At 42.0% G+C, this 16439-nt stretch overlaps 1 protein-coding gene across 1 annotated transcript in view; it reads left to right on the top strand.

Moving 5' to 3' along the window:
• lyrm4 (LYR motif containing 4) overlaps positions 1-16439 on the top strand; it is a 30251-nt gene that overhangs the window by 884 nt on the left and 12928 nt on the right. The window contains exon 2 of the mRNA XM_067485449.1: positions 8077-8197. Coding sequence (XP_067341550.1) covers positions 8077-8197 — 121 coding nt within the window. The remainder of the gene's footprint in view (positions 1-8076; positions 8198-16439) is intronic.

Consider the following 16439-nt stretch of genomic DNA (forward strand, 5'->3'; position numbering starts at 1 on the left):
GGGGGGGTTGAATTAAATGTTTCAGTTCATCCAAGTCTTCCAACCCCTCCCAGACCACCTGTATTTGACTATTACTTATAAGTTAAAGTGCTTTATTTCGTCATTATACATACAAGGTGTACAACGACGCTGACGGGTTACTGACAGAGGTCAAGTGAAGCTAATAGAATATTTTGGGTAAGAAAATCACTTGCAAATGACAGTTTGTGAGTAATTTATCTGGATCACTATGTCTGTGTGTCAGGGCAGATGTTTTACCTATTTGATTTTTTTTTTTTAATAAATTTGTCAAAATGTCATCCAAAAATCCAAATATATTCTGTTTACTTTGATTAAAATGGAGAATAGCAGTTTCCAATAAACTTCAGTATTTTGTTTCTAAAACAAATCACTGTATTAACATTTGGATTATTATTTCACCAACTGGAGCTAAGTTTGTGTTGAAACAACTACAGAGATATCTGTTACAGTCTGGTTGTTCTGTGAGGCTGCAGTTTGTACTGAACTGTGTTGCACTGACAGCTGTTTCTATCAGTGGGTCCACTGTGTCTCAGGACTGATGAGAGAACGTCTAAGTGCGTGTGTATTATTCCCTGTCTCTGGTGTATCAGCAGATGTGGGTGCAGCTCTGCAGCGCTGTGTTGAACAGACAGGTCAGAGGATTTATTAGAGAGTCTGCTGCAGTGGTTCAGACTCTGTGGCCTAGTTTGTACCTGACCACTGACCTGAATTTGTCTGTAGGCCTCCCGCTGCTCCGATCCCATCAGGACTCAATCTGTTCGACCTAACTGAATGTGACACGCCATGCATTCATTCTGCAAATCAATGCAGCCTGCTGCTGCTCAAGCTGTTTAAATAGCTTTAGACTGAGGCTGGGCTCACACTGAAGTTACTCTGCTGAAAAACCTCATTTTCATATCGTGTCTCCAAACGAGTTTATATCGACCTGCATTTTGAATGATCCTAACTGTAGTGAGGCTGGTTTAGGTTCTTGTTTCACTGCTGCTTCACGTTAGGTCTCTGGATGAACAAGAGAGAGATTGTTTTGTGATGATGAACTTTTATGTGGTGACTTTATAGTGAGGTTTATTTTGTCGTCTTTAAAATGAATCCTGTTATTATAGCGAAACCAGCTATTGGAGGATGGTGCAGGAAAACCATGGCTTGGTGGAATCTACTGATTGATGATAATCAATCTGTGGGTTATTGTGATTCTAGTGTTTACTCTGTGTGCAGAGTGTGACGGCTGAGACAGAAGGTTTTCAGACAATTAAATGTTTTAGCAAATGGTGACGGCAATGTTTTTACAGTGTCACCTTTTCTGATAATGGCCACGAGGAGGGGAGAGCTGTGCAATAATCAACTGGCATCAATTATTGCCCATGGTACTGGGGAGATTCATGAGCTGAACACAAAATATTAATACACTGTCTTGGTAATGCTCACAAGTTGCTTGTGTTTGTGATCACAAAGCCGGCTCCTATAAAATGAGGATCCTGGGTTTTATATTAGAAGCCTCTGGGTTCTCATGAAAAAATCCTCCTGCTGAATCTCCAATGTTTTTCAGCCCTGGCCAGGACATGAAATGTATATGCTCCACATTTAAATTTCACTTCGTTGTCTTCATCAGTCCTCCTGCAGAAGCTCCAGCTGTCATCAGTGTGGTGTTGAGTTCTCTTAGAACGGCTTGTCTGTGTGGAGTTGGGTGAGTTTTGGACGGTGTCTTCAACTGTCAACACTCTACGTGGACATCAGAGAGACGCCTTCATGTGGACTGCCGCTGTGTTGAATTATTGAGCAGCCAGATGAGACACAACCTCCTCCTGCTGCCGCTCCAAATAAAATAAATTCCCCCCGCCTGCACGGAAGCGAGCGGCGGGTTCGCTTCATCGCCTCATTCAGACCTCATGAGTGGGGACTCGGTCCTGGCAGAGAAAATTACTTTATTATTACACAGTTTTTTCTACTGCTGAGCAACGTGACCGAAATCTCAAATCTCAGGAAAGATTGTTTCATACCCAAATAAGATTGAATGTTAGGATTAATAGCTTTGTTTCTGTAAGTTCAACGAATATAATTGAAAGACCTGTTACGTTGGGATCTATTGTTCTGTTCTGTTCTGACCAGTTGGCTGAGTCTCGTTTGACATTCTTTGCATGTTTGACGTGCTTCTTGTTGAGTAGGAAATAAAACGGATTAGTGGGGTTTGGATCTGTTGGACCTTTCTGTGGCATAGTTTGCAAAGGATGGTTTTCTGGTCTCTGTCCAGCTTTTCATACTTGCACCACGTTTGTGCTCTGTTTTTAGCAGCGAGCTCCTTGTTTCGGCACAGCTGGTTGGATTCCCCCTTGTTCTGTGTCCCGCTCACTCAGCTCCATGTTTGTTTGTGCTGCATCCTGCCTCTGTGTATATCACATAGCCAGAGTTGACTGTGCACTATTCTGGCATTGGAGGAAGCAAAGTTACAATGCTCGTTACAGCCTCTGCAAAAGGGGACGTGTTTTTTGAGATTAGCTACTGGGTTAGTTTCTTCTGGAAGATTCTATGCACCACTGTGACGAGCAGGCAGAGTCAACTGACTGAAGTCAGGTTGGTCGGGTCAAAGGCTTCCAGACAGTAGCTCCCTTCACGCCGTCCTTCAGGAGTCTCCGTGTTACTCCTCCCAACAATGCACGTTTGTGACACGCATCCTAAACTGTGAGCATGTTGTAGATGTGCAAATTTATTCTCAGCTTTTCCTTTTAAGAGCAACACTGTTGTGCTTATTTCCAATTCACGGCACAAAATGTCTGTCTGGTTCAGCGGTGACCCCCATCCATGTCACGTGTTGCATGCGTAGCTGTCTGTGTTCCATAAGTGTTACTTTAAAGGTGAAACTCGACAACAGTGTATCGTTCCTGTTTGTAGGTCTCCCCTCATAAGCTGCACTGTGTGGTGAGAACACGGTGTGTACAGGTGTACTTGTTAGATTGTTGTGGAATGACCTGAATGTGCCAGACGTTGCTGCAGGCTGCGTTTTGTTGTCCCCCTCTCTCATTCTCTGACTACAATAACAGCTGATGCAGGCGCTCACAACACTTCCTGGGAGGAGAGTTTGGCTGAATTTGCAGAGGGAGAGACAGAAAAAAAACATGGAAATAAACACAAGTGCTATGAAACATTCATGATTCTCTGCAGGAAAATTAGATCTGTGCAGCAGCTGATGGCAACAGGAAAGTGAAGCTAAACACAGACATTAAAATGAAACACAAACCCAGAGAGGGTGAATGGGGTGAATTTAGAAACTTGATTCAGCATGAGAGTGTAGAGTACGATAAGTGGAACAAGATCTCAGGCTCTCGAGAACCTTTCTGTCAGCGAAGAGCAACAGAACACTGAGACATGAAACTGGGTGCTGGTAGAAATTTCATTTCATAAAATACATTTTAACAGAATGTATTTTCTTCACTTTTATTTATGTTTCAGCAGCTTTTTTTTTTTATTATAAGCTGTTTTACTGTTGGATTGGACGGTGACAGTTTTGCTTGGTGTACATAATAAACTGAGGGCTGAACATTGTTAAAAATGTTTTATGCCAGCGCTCATACAAACACTTTATGATGGATATTGGCTCCTAAACAATATTATTTTTATTAATATAATTGTATTATTGATATGTTGGAACCCTTATCTTTTATTAACTAGGTTCTGTAAACATGCCAAACTATTGCAGAACATACTTCACTTTGTACGTTTACACAGAAACCTTCATGGGTTTTAATGTCTGAAACTCTCAGCACAAGTTATGAGATGGTCACATTTTTCTGGCACAATTTGGCTTCTGTACATTTTGTGCGTCTCTGCATTAAAACCCCAGTGTAACACGAGGGAAGGCGCTGCAGGACACAAACAGCAGGTGTGGTGGAAACAGACACAGCGAGTTGGAGGTGGAGGGAGCAGAGTGTCAGAAGTAGGTCGTCTTTAGCAGAAGAACAAAAACTGATTCAGTGTTTTTCTCTGAGAATAATTCTAATTCTCTCCCTTTGTCTCTTTCTCTCTTCGTTTTTTTTTCACATAGTGTCTCTCTGTGTCTCGTTCTGTCCTCCTTATGTCTCTCTATTAAAAATAACTCGTCCCCAGTGGATTCACTCGAGCACCGTCATCGTCTGAACGTGGGTGTGTGTGGTAAAAACCTGTCAACTCATCAGGACCTGACAGAGGCGTCTGATGAATTAGTGATTGTAGAAATCTCTCTTTCATCCACCTCGATCTCCTCTCTGCCGTCCTTTCCTCTTCTTATTACCGTCTTCTTATTTTAAAAAGATCATACGAGAAAATTCCCTCTGAAGTTTCAGTGACGAGACGATCTCTCACACATTTTATTTTATATATATATATATATTTTTTCTTTTTTTGAGAGCAGGAGCCTCTTTCTCTTTGTCAATTTAAATGGGCTTTGTTTGTATGAAGAATCTGATGCTTCAACAAACACAATCACATCAAGATTCAAACGGCACCGATTATTTAAAGGCTTTATTAAAAACTATTGACCAGAAGCGACAAAAAGAAAGCCCGAAATACAATGAATGACCACAAAGGCCTGTCGTAACAACAGTGCTACGTAACAAAAATGGACACAAACATTTGCAAACGGAAACTCAACATTTTCCAATAAGAGAACAAATGATGACAAAGTGATAAAGCCCCTCAAAAAACAGCAAACGATCCCAAAATGGAAGAAAGTTTGCTCGTGACTCCGAAAAATAGACAAAGACACAACAAACTAGACCTGAGTATCAAATATGAACCATAAAGTTACAGACATGGAGCCTGAAGCTCCATAGAAACGAGCAAAAAGACACAAAGTGGTTTCTGCTTAGAACAAAATCACATTTTAAAAAATGACTTTGACTTTGTAAGACTTGGGATTTATCCTGTGTCCATCATCATGTGTCCTGAGGAGACATTAAGCTGTTGGACCGGTTGTCTCCTTGTGTCCATTGATCATTTTTGGCTCTTTCTAATGTCTTTGTTGTTGTTCTTTTCACCCTCCGTCTCTTGTTTTGCTCATTAGCAGCCGGGCTCATTACGCCGAGGCCATTAGTCCACGATTGTCTGAACCAGTTTGATGGAGGAGCCCAAAAAACCGAGCTGGACATTCCAGTGTGACCGGTCACAGACCACAGTTCTTCATCATCATCACACCTCGTGCTGTCCTTCCTAAACGCTTCTCTCCTTCCAGTTCTTGGCACTTCCTGCGTTTTGTTTTTTAATTATTGCATCATTTTGTGACCTTGTTTATCTCTCTCTACACAATTCGTTCTATCTTTCAAAGCTTTTAATTTCATAATTTTTATTTCAGCATTTCTTTTATTGCCATTTGACCTTCCCCTCTAAGTAAAGTTTCCTTTTTTACTTTTCATCAGCTCGTTATGTTTAACGCTTCACTACATCCTTTATTGTTAACTTCTCCAGTTTCTTCTCTTTCGTTCTTTTTACTGTATTTACATCTTTTTTTTTTTTGGTCTCATTTCCATAGTTTTCACAGGCTGTTGCCTGCAGACAACAATCTCATCTTCTCAAGATGAACAACTAGCAGCTAATATCAACCACTTCCTGCTCTGCTTTGTAATCCACCGTCTTCCCATAAAGGTTTAAATCCCCTTTTTTTTTTTTAACTTCCCACCTCCTACTGATTTTACAACCTACCATTTATTTTTGTTCTCTTGTTCACATCTTCCTTTGTGTTTATCCATCCTCATCCTCCTTTGAATCTTCCTCTCTTTTTACATGATTCCCCAGGACCTTCAGTAAAACTGTTCCTTCTATCTTTGATCATCTTCTTTTTACAAACGTCCTTCACAGTGTTATCGTGTTCTTTTCTTCTTTCTTGTCCCTTTTTATTACTTCATTCCTTACAATATTTTCTTCCCATCATTCATTTAATTTTATTTGTCCTACTATTCTCTCCCTCTTCCATCCTTCCTTCTTTCTCCCAAATCCTCCATCCCCTGCTGTTCCCTCTTCATAACCTTCAGACCTGTTTCCTCATCCCATCATTGTCATATTTAACCACAGCATGTAAATCATCCATCACACTTTTACTGGTTCCATCTTAATTCCTAATTGAGCACGAGACTCAAAGACGGTCAAAGATGATGAATGGGTTTCCCAGGCAACGCTGTAACTTTCTAAGGTCAATGTCATAGTTTCCTCAAGTCAGAGCAGGCGCCGGTTGTAATGAGGCCCAAGTCTATCGAGAAATTGGAGCTGAAAATGAAACCAATAATCATTTTGACGGAAGCCAGGAAATACTCCAGTGTTGATTGGCCTCCTCATGTGTACTTTATTACTGTGGACTGGAGCCCCTGCAGCTGAAACTAAAAACTGAAATGCTGCTTGTGTTTGAGGTTACTGAGGTCTGGCTTGGCAGATTTCACACCCACATGTAGCTTGTACACCAGTTGCTGTTGTGGTTTAGAAAAGGAAAATGCACTTCTGATTATAAAGGTTTGCCTATGAGGGGGACTCCAAGTTTTTTTCCCCTTACTCATCCTCTTACTCATTAAATATGTAATCTGATATAATTCATAAAAAAAAAAGAGCCAATCCTATTTAGACCTAAATTGTTAGGTCAAACCAGGTAGTGTTAATGTCAGAGCAAGTTAGTTTGACTAAATGTTGACAAAATTACAAATAAAGTTACTAAACCCAATTCAGTGTTCAATCCCACATTCACAAATGAAGTTTTTGTTGGAAAGGTGAACAACTCCCCTTTAGCGTCATGCTGCAGCTTGTGCTGCAGGATTGGTTACCTCATTGTTGTGGACAGTTCTGATGAGTCTCAGGGGTTTTGTTGAAGACAATTCTCCTGTTGAAAAGCAAAAATAGGTTTCAGCTTAAAAGCCAAAACTGCACAGGCTTGTAGCAGCACACAGCAGACGGTGACAGGACCATCAGACTGCTCTCTGGATTGAACAGAAAGTTGACTCCTCCAGCCTTTCTCTCTCAGTGAACATCGGTTTATTGATCGCAGCTCTTTCTCGCTGTTCTACAGCCCTCGATCTGTGTTTTCTGGTGAGAAGCTGCAGGAAATCAAATTGGTGCTGGTCAGACGAGCGTAGCGTGGAGCCCTGCTGACCTCTAGCTCTGACCACAGAACAGCTGGAAGAGCTTCATAGTGTTACATACACTTGTTCACGTTAAAAACCACTTGTTCAGTTAGAAAAAGTTAGTTACATTAGAATCCGCAAGTCTGGTTTCGATGCTTAATAAAATAATAATGTCCTGATTTATCAGAAACAATAAATCAGCTGTAGCACATGAAGTAATACTTGTGCTAACGCAGCGGGATGTTAATGATTTTGCTGCTCTTCATTATTTGTACCAGCAGGTGTCACTAGTAAACACTGTGGTAAATGAGGCTTTGAGTAATGAAGCCTTTGCTGATACAGTCCTCTGCAAAGACCCATTTGGCCGCGTCACTACCGTGGACGACTGAGCGCCAAAGGAAAACCCGCTGCATCTTGTTTGCATTGACACGTGGCTTCATAGCAACGTTCAGGACACGGACGTCCAACTTCCTCCCGAGCCAACAGTGAATCATCCACATCCAGAGACCTGCGGTGGTGGTGGACGGGGACCATAGGATGAATCAAGTTTAATGCTTGTGATCATCAGAGAGTAAATAAATAATTAGTTGTTAGCTCCCACGCTGACTGTGTAATGGTTCACTGGCTCAGATCAGGCCAGTCGACTCCACTTTTCCCGAAACATTACAGCCTCCTCTCCTCTTCATTTGCTGTTTGTTTTCACTGCTGCCTTGAGGTTTGTTTTGATCTCATCTGCACTAATTTTTTGTGTGTATGTGTTTTTTTTTCCTCGTTTTATACCGTGCCACCTCTGGTGTTGCTCAGGTTTTTGTGTTTAAACTTGTTTGGTTGTTTACTTTCATAAACCCCTCAGAGGTTTCTGAGCCTCGACTGCACATATTTGTTGTTTTTATTATCTTCTGTTTGCTTTTCTTGACTGCTTGATATTACTTTTTCCACATTGGATGAAGGAAAGTGTGTGTGTCTGTCTGTGTGTGTGTTACAGGACCTATGCACTGCGGCGGGTGCGTGACGCCTTCAGGGCTAACGGGAAAATAGAAGATCCAAAAGCTGTGGAGAGACTAATGGAGGAGGGACAGCGGACACTGGCACTGATACAGAGACAGGTGACACACACACTCACGCGCACTCACACTCACACAGTCTCGCTTCCTGAGGTTAACCAGCTTGACTAGTATGCAGATGAACACCTGTGTACTGACTGACCACCTGTCGTACGCACACACACACAGACTCTCATTAATGTGGAGACTTGAGGCTAATCACCTCACTGTTGGTCACTTTGTTCCCATAATGCACCTGCAGCCTCTAGTTCAATCCCAGCGGAGGATTGTCGGTGTCTCAGCCTGCTCTTCTTACTGCCTTTGATCTGAAATGTATACATGCACACACACAGTGGGCAGTGGTGGGAGGAGTGTGTAGGTAGATTTACATGATGGATCTTCAGACACACTTTTCTGCGACCAGCTTACTCCAAGAAATCAGCCTTCTCGTGTACTTGGGGATCAGAGTTACATAGATGCAGCATATGAAAAATCAGATTTCCTCTCCACCTCTGACACATTTTGGAATCATTGCTCACAGGTTTTAACCGCAGAGTGTTGCAGAAGGCTGATTAGAAACTGGGTTTGCGAATACATGGAAGAGAAATCAGGGTTCTCCAGCAGGTGAAACCAGCTTTCCTGCTAACTCATCCTCTGGAGAACTTTTTTCAAGTAATTTATTATTTAATTTACCTAATAAAGTGGCACACAGACGAACATCTGGAGCAGACTTACTTTGGCTAAAACATCTGTAGTTATTTAGGTCTTTGCATGTTGGATTGAAATGTGTTGCTAGTGTGAATGTGAAGAAATCAGACTGGGGCCATTTAGAGTCGTGGAGATGACGTCTTTTTGTAGACTAGCACAAGTTAGCGCCTTGGTTCCTGCAACAAGAATCCTATTTTTTTCACAGTGAGAAGTTGTGAACGTATGGAGAGTCAGGTTATTTTCTGTGCGAACCTTTACCAGAGGATTTGTCAGTTTGTATTTCCACCATGGAGCCAGTGGTCACTGACATTTTGACAAACATAAGCTCCAACAGGAGGCATGAGACACTGTTCACCATCAGTGTGGGTTCAATTAGCTGCTGAGATTGAGGCTTCGAGTGGCGACTGACTAATCGACTGACTTATGTTTATGTGTTTTCCTCTGTGCATCGCGCCCACACGGACTCGTGGATTAAATCCATCAGAGGGTGAATCTGCACCTTGTTACAACCCTGCTGCAGTACTACAGGCTCATGGGAGGATCCATATCTGTCACACACACCTAAACATACACGCTTGATGTGCAGAAAGCTGTGGGGACTTTCTGGCTTTGGATGTCCTCCTTTTTGAGAGGATCCATAAACAGTATCACGGGGGGAGTTAAATTACAAATCTTGCCCTGAATGTTGAGGAATAAAAAAAATCCCCTTTTCCAATCTTCATCCAGAATCTGTGTAACCTAATTTTAAAATCCTCTTCCAGAAAGTCCAACACAGTGACACGTCTTGACTTTAGGGGATTCCATCGGTGTCACAGTCACATCCTGTTATTCTTAGCATATTAATAAACTTTCAAATAAGACCATGGATATTTGACTTTCGGCAGCTTTTGAAACTTTTCATCAACATTATTTGTGACCAGGGCACGAAATGTTAAAATTGATATGATCAGCTGATAGATGTGGAGAATGGTGACACTGACAGGGTGATGCGTCTTTTACCTCATAAATAATGTTTGACTGGAAACATAACTTTGCATGTTGAACAGGTTTTTAATGTTTTATTGCATCAACAATGACCACGATGGAAAACTGAAGTCAACCACGAACTTTGTTTCTCAGAAACAGGAGCGAACACTCCAGATTTGCATCCTGCTTAGTCTCTCGTGTCCATGTGTGTCCGTGTGTCCGTGTGTGTGTGTGCGTGTCCGTGTGTGTGTGTGCGTGTCCGTGTGTGTGTGTGCGTGTCCGTGTGTGTGTGTGCGTGTCCGTGTGTGTGTGTGCGAGTGTGTGTGTGTGTGTGAGTGACCGTGTGTGTGTGCGTGTCCGTGTGCGTGTGTGCGTGTCCGTATGTGTGAGTGTCCGTGTGTGTGTGTGTGTGTGTGTGTGTGTGCGTGTCCGTGTGTGTAAGTTAGTTAGCGAGTAAAGATGATGGATTGCAGCTGCAGGGCCACTCTGTTGGTAGAGTAGACACTAAACCAGCATGTTCTATTTAATGAGAGGGAGAGTGTGTGTTTTGTCAGAGTGTGTAGAAGAGTTTAAGAGACCTGCAAAGGGAAATGATGGGAAATGCTTGGAAAAGAAGGGGAGGAGGCGTAAAAAGAGCCGAGCTGAATTCTGTATGATGGATGGATGTTTACAGTGTGCGACCCACTTCACACACTTCCAGAAACAGAAACCCTCTGTTTGTAGGACGTGTTAATGTTATGGCTTCACTCTGTCATCGTGTGTGTGTGTGTGTGTGTGTGTGGCCTCTGAAGAGCCATTTCTCACACATTACTGCTGCTTAATGTCACTGCAGTGTCATGCAGCCTTCGGCCATTTCGCCTCAATTGAGATTAAATGCCACAACGGGTGGTGAGCTACACCTGCCAGTTCAGAGGAAGCAGGGCCCTGTTAGGGCTCTTAGGGGGGCGGGAAGAATCTCAATCATTCCGATGTCAGAGTTCAAAAACCACACAAAGGATTTGTCCGGTGATTTAGAGGGAGCAGCTGGAAGGATGCTGGGATTTGTCTGCAGCGTTGGTCTCCCACACTCTCATTCAGCTGTGTGAAGGGTTGTGATGCTGAAGCTGTTTCTGTTTTGACATTTGGAGTCAAACTACCTCCAGATGCAGTGACAACCCAACGGTGAGGAAATATGAATCAAAAACAGTAAAAGGTGATTGTTGCCATTTAACAGTTCCTCGTCCTGATCATACACCACGTAGGAAAAGCAGATGCAGCACGATTTTAGGGGCTGAGCCGACAGACGCAAACCACCTCGCTGCCATACAGGCAGCAGGTTAGTGAATGTGCTGGAAAACATCCCCTCAAATATTAGTCAGACGAGTGGGATTTTAACTTGTGACAAACAAACTTTTTTTCAGCGTTACAGCGATGGTGGCAGTTTAAGGATGTCTCTGATTATAAAACTGGACTGTTGATGACGTCCTGTCAGGTTTAGGAATGAGATTTATAAAGCAAATGAATAATGGAAAGATTATCATTAGTATAAATCTGACCAGTTACTTTCCATTTTCCATATGCACATGTAAATGGATGATTAACAAAATGCATTTGATACGAGGATCTCGTGGTTACTTCCAATGTTTTTATGAAATTTATTATAAAAACAGCAAAAACTTGTGTGTTTAACCTACAATGTTGCTGCTACATTTTGCTTATGAACTCTTATTGATGCTAAATATGTGGGGGAAAAAGGTTTTGTGTTCATTTTGACAGTGGTATTATGTTTGTGACCACACAGTTTTGCCTCTAATGGATTTAAAGACTAAACCAAAAAATGTGAACCTAAACAAGCGAATAGAGAGAGAACTCAGAGAAGTCCTCAGTTCAGCAGAGACACTTAACTCACTTCAGAGGGTAAAATACCGAACCTGAGCTCATGTTTGGAGTTCATTAAAAGAAGACACTTATTTAATATAGAAGGAAAACAACCACCACCTTTAATAAGCAGGAAATTAAATCCCGGGTGCTGCAGCTTCTCTGCAGTTTAATCTGTGCGGGTGTAGAATTGAGCCTGCACACTGTTCTCTCATAGTTTGACTTTTCTCCCAGTTAATGACCAGAGAAACACTTGATGAGTTCATGTGAAGCTGCAGGTTGCTTTTGTGAGGGTAGTAACGATGTAGCTAAACACATGGAGCAGCATTTAGCAGCATCCCTTTACTTACAGGAAAACATGGCTGTATGAAACTATAATATTCCTTTCAGACTGTAAAAACCTCTCTGTTTGCACGTGTGCAGGGTCATTAAGGAGTTTTATCTTCTCGTGGGTAAAACACAAAGATTGTTTTCATGTTCAGGTGATCGCCAGTCTAATTTATGGGGTGTAGCTTTTTTAATATTGATCCTGTTCAACCTGTGAGGGAAGTAAAGTCTCTGTCCAATCAGAAAAAGTTTCAAAATAAAAGCAGTGATTTGCAGGGATTGTCTGACCCTGTGGACCTGCCCCTCCAACCGAATCAATAGCTGCGAGCTAAGCTGAGCCGTCTTCAGAAAGTGTTCGATACTCACAATCTGAAGCTATATTTATCATCTTTGCTATTCGGATTGGACTGAATTATCATTTTCTTTTTCTTTTTTACTCCCTCAAGCGTTTTGTATCTTTGCCTCGCATCCACACACACACACACACACACACACACACACACACACACACACACACACACACACACACACTTTAAATTCCCCCCTCATACTGAGTTGTTCCCACTTAAGGATGAATTTAAAATTACTGTCTCTTTACATATTGATATGAGAACAAATGTTGTGCATTAGTCTTATATTCTCTGACCATGAGTCCTGGTTGCTGTGTCCTGCTGCAGACAGTGAGGGGTTACAATAAGAAGATGCTAAAGAGCCCTGTCATTTCCAACGGTCTCGAATAAGTCGCAGCTCAGCCAAACACCAGACCACTCCCATGTTTTCTGACACAGGAGACTGACTGTGAAACCTGTTTTCCCCTCAGTTTTCTTTTCTGATGCAGCTCAAGCTCGTTTTGAGGAAACCAGAGATTTGGGGAAATGGTGAAGCAGACAGGAGCTGCTGAAAAGTAGGGCAACACCCTGCAAGGAAGCCTGCGTCACCTCATCGCCTCTTCCTCCTTTTGCTCCTCCTGCTCTCAACTTGGCTCTTACCCTTCCACTTTCCTTCCCCTCCCATCTTTTTTTTTCTTTTCCCATTTTTCTCTCCTGCACTTCCTCCATCTTTCAATCTGTGAAAATCCCCAGTCTTCCTGCCTCCATCCCTTAGAAATCCCACGCCTTTATTGCTGCTTTTACACCTGACTGCCCCACGGGCGCTGAGCTTTACCGAGCTTTACACACACACACACACACACACACACACACACACACACACACACACACACACACACACACACACACACACACACACACACACACACACACACACACACACTTTATGTGACTCCATAACTCTATTAAAAAGAAGAGGGAGCTGTTCAGGTGGATAAAAACAGACAGGTTCTTACTCCCTCTTCTCCTCCTCTCTTCCTGCCTCATAAAGCATTATACCAAGGCAGCAGGAGAAGCACTACTTCAGAATCTAACTCTGCTTAAAGCTGCAATGATACATCATCAAAGTTGAACTGTCTCATATTACTATTAGTGTAAAGTCTTATTTTCACTCATCTACCATACATATATTTTGTATGCATTTCATTCTGTCTAATCACACAGTGCTGCAGAAAACCCAACTTCATTATGGTTATAATGTATAAATAAACATAACTTGAGATCATACAGGATAAAGTTTTCAGTGTGGCTCTGGACAATCTTCTTTGTGTGATTATCACAACTTATTGTCCATGTTCTGTTCTTGTGAGGGCAGGTACTGACTTAGTATCTTAGTATCTTCATGATTTACTGTTAAATGTTGTATTTATGACATGAGTCCTAAATCTACATAGCAATGACTTGAAATGTCTGGAAAAAAGGATTTTAGCTTGAGGCCAGTTTGCAGTTCGTTTGATTAAATGGTGAGTCGGTTCAGAAACTGGCTCTTCCTTTTTAAACCAGAGCCAGTGTGCGAATGCAACAATACATGTATAAAGTTTTATCATCTGCATAAACACTGATATTATTTTAGGAAGAATGCTATTATTGCATATTCCAACAGTAACTCACCAAAAGTAGATTAAAAAAAATCTCTTTTAAGCCCATATGCTCCCATCTATGGTTACTATCACTAAGATTTTTATTCCATGTAAGCAAACCGATAACTCAGTTTTGGTTCTGTTAACACAGCAGCAGGAACAGAATGTCCCCTGTCCTGTGTCTTCTGTGAGTTATTGTTATGTTGACTACTTTAGGCATATGCTTACAGAAAATAACCTAGAGCTTCAGGCAGGTAGACAGAGGGTGAATCACCTGAAGGAACTCACATCCAAAAGTGCACTGACTTGGGGAAACCAAGTTCCTCAATCCGATTGAAAAGTCAGGAGTAAGTAAACTCCAAACCATGACCAGTCACAAGGGACAGAGATGTCAACAGCTGTTTCCGTTTTATTATACACGTACTATTTGGGGCTTTATTGACATAAAATGAATTCTTGACTCAGAGTTCATTTCTGCACTCTGAAACTAAAAAGTGAAATCTAAAATATCTCTGCTTGAGAAAGGAGTCGTGGAGGGTTGGGTTCTGTAATGTCAGATCTTTCTCCTCCTTTATCTTTTTGGACTCTTTTGGTCCTCCCATCATCACCAGCCCCACACACTCTGACTATTTGAAGTCTGACTATTGATTTCTGACTATTGAAGCCCTGAAATTCCGTCATCCCTCGCTTGTTTTGCAAGCTGCCAACTTGCAGGGCTGCTTGGTACCGATTTTTATAAATAGCAGATTATGAAATAACAGCAAGTTTTGGGGGGTTAAAAAAGCAAAGCAAAGCAAACTGGCATGTTTTTGACTGTAATTGTTACTGTAATCTGTTCTCTATCCAAATCGCCTTGAAGATGGATTTATTTGCGTTGGACACGTAATATTACAGTAGATTCATGTTTTCCATCTCTAATTCCTGGATCCTATTCTTTATAGACACAGAGGTTTGCCTCAAAGTAATATGTGCAAACAGTTACGGACAGTACAACGAGGGCGGCTGTTATATACAAACCTGCGACAATTAGGAAAAGTGCAGTTCTGAGCATTTACAGTAATGAATAACAATTCTGAGTAGTGCAGTTTACAGCATATGTACGGTGGCGTGTCGTGGGCAGGTGGCTAACTTCAGCACAAAGATTTGTAATTGTACTGCAGTCGTTTGGATCTGTCCCCATTTACTGTCTGCAGTTCATCAGGACACACAGCTATATCAGTATTCACAGGACAACTGTGGTGCGTCCACCAATCCTGGAGATGTTATTTCGATCACCAGCTCCTCAGATCACGTGTTGAAGTGTCATTGAGCAAGACACTAATACCCGACTTAGTTGTTATCGGTGAGTGTTGGCCAGCTCCCCCGTGTGTGTGTGTGTGTGTGTGTGTGTGTGTGTGTGTGTGTGTGTGTGTGTGTGTGTGTAAAAAGTACCAATAGGTAGAACAGCGCTATGTAAGTGCAGACCACTGACCATTCACCATTACTGCTGTGTGAACAGACAAATGGACCACAGCAGGATTTAAGTGACAGACAGCAAAAGATCCCAAAAATTGGAAAATGTTATGACTTTTACTGGATCTCACCAGTCTACAACATCATGATCACCGTCTTATTTTCCTTTCAGCTGTTCCCTTTCAAAAGCAAATCACCTTAGGTGATGCAAATGAAACCCAAGCTGTCAGCAGTCTGTGCATGGTGAAACATCAGTTAGCATCTGTGGATTGGTCAGCCATGGAGGACCAGGGTCAGCATGTCAGCTACACAGCAAAATGAGATACTCTGTTGCTGTGTATGGGGTTTTGGAGGTGGTACAAGTACACAAACCTCAAACTCGAGTAAAAGTGCAAGTACAGGTATCTGCCTAAAGAAAAAGTGGAGCTGATTTGAGCGACTTGATATTTACCCATAATAATACACGAGCATTTAGTAGTTTTTATAAAATGGATATTTTCATATTAAAACCACCAGGTGGTCTTACTTCCATTGGCTGATTGGTGCATCTAGCCATTAAAAGATGTGAAGTGGGTCCAAGGGTAGACTTAGTAAGCTGGGGTTTAAAATTAACAGATGCGTTTGAGAAGGAAAAAGCTACAGTGAGACACACGAAGAAACTGGATTAAACGACTTCAGAATAACACTAGAGCTGTTCTGGGCTCTAATGAGACACTTTAATAAGCTTGAACAACAATTGCTCTGCATTTTACAGCAAATGTGCTCATTTCTTGCTATTGGCCGACCACGAATCCCTCACGGGCTCCGTACGGATCACGTTGTGTTGGAAGCTACAGCGGGTCGGTATTCAAGAGAAAATGAAACCTACAAATTGGAGGTTTCAAATGCACTCGGCTGTGTGTCGTCCTGCCTTTGAGAATTGCCACAGATTGAAGGAAGTTTGCAGTTTGACAAAATATGTGCATCTGCTGCTGATGCAACGGTGGAATCAGTGGAAATTGGATTTTCATCAGATTGCTGAGCTGA

The sequence above is a fragment of the Channa argus genome, chromosome 19 (genome assembly GCF_033026475.1).
Source record: "Channa argus isolate prfri chromosome 19, Channa argus male v1.0, whole genome shotgun sequence".
Lineage (NCBI taxonomy): Eukaryota > Metazoa > Chordata > Actinopteri > Anabantiformes > Channidae > Channa > Channa argus.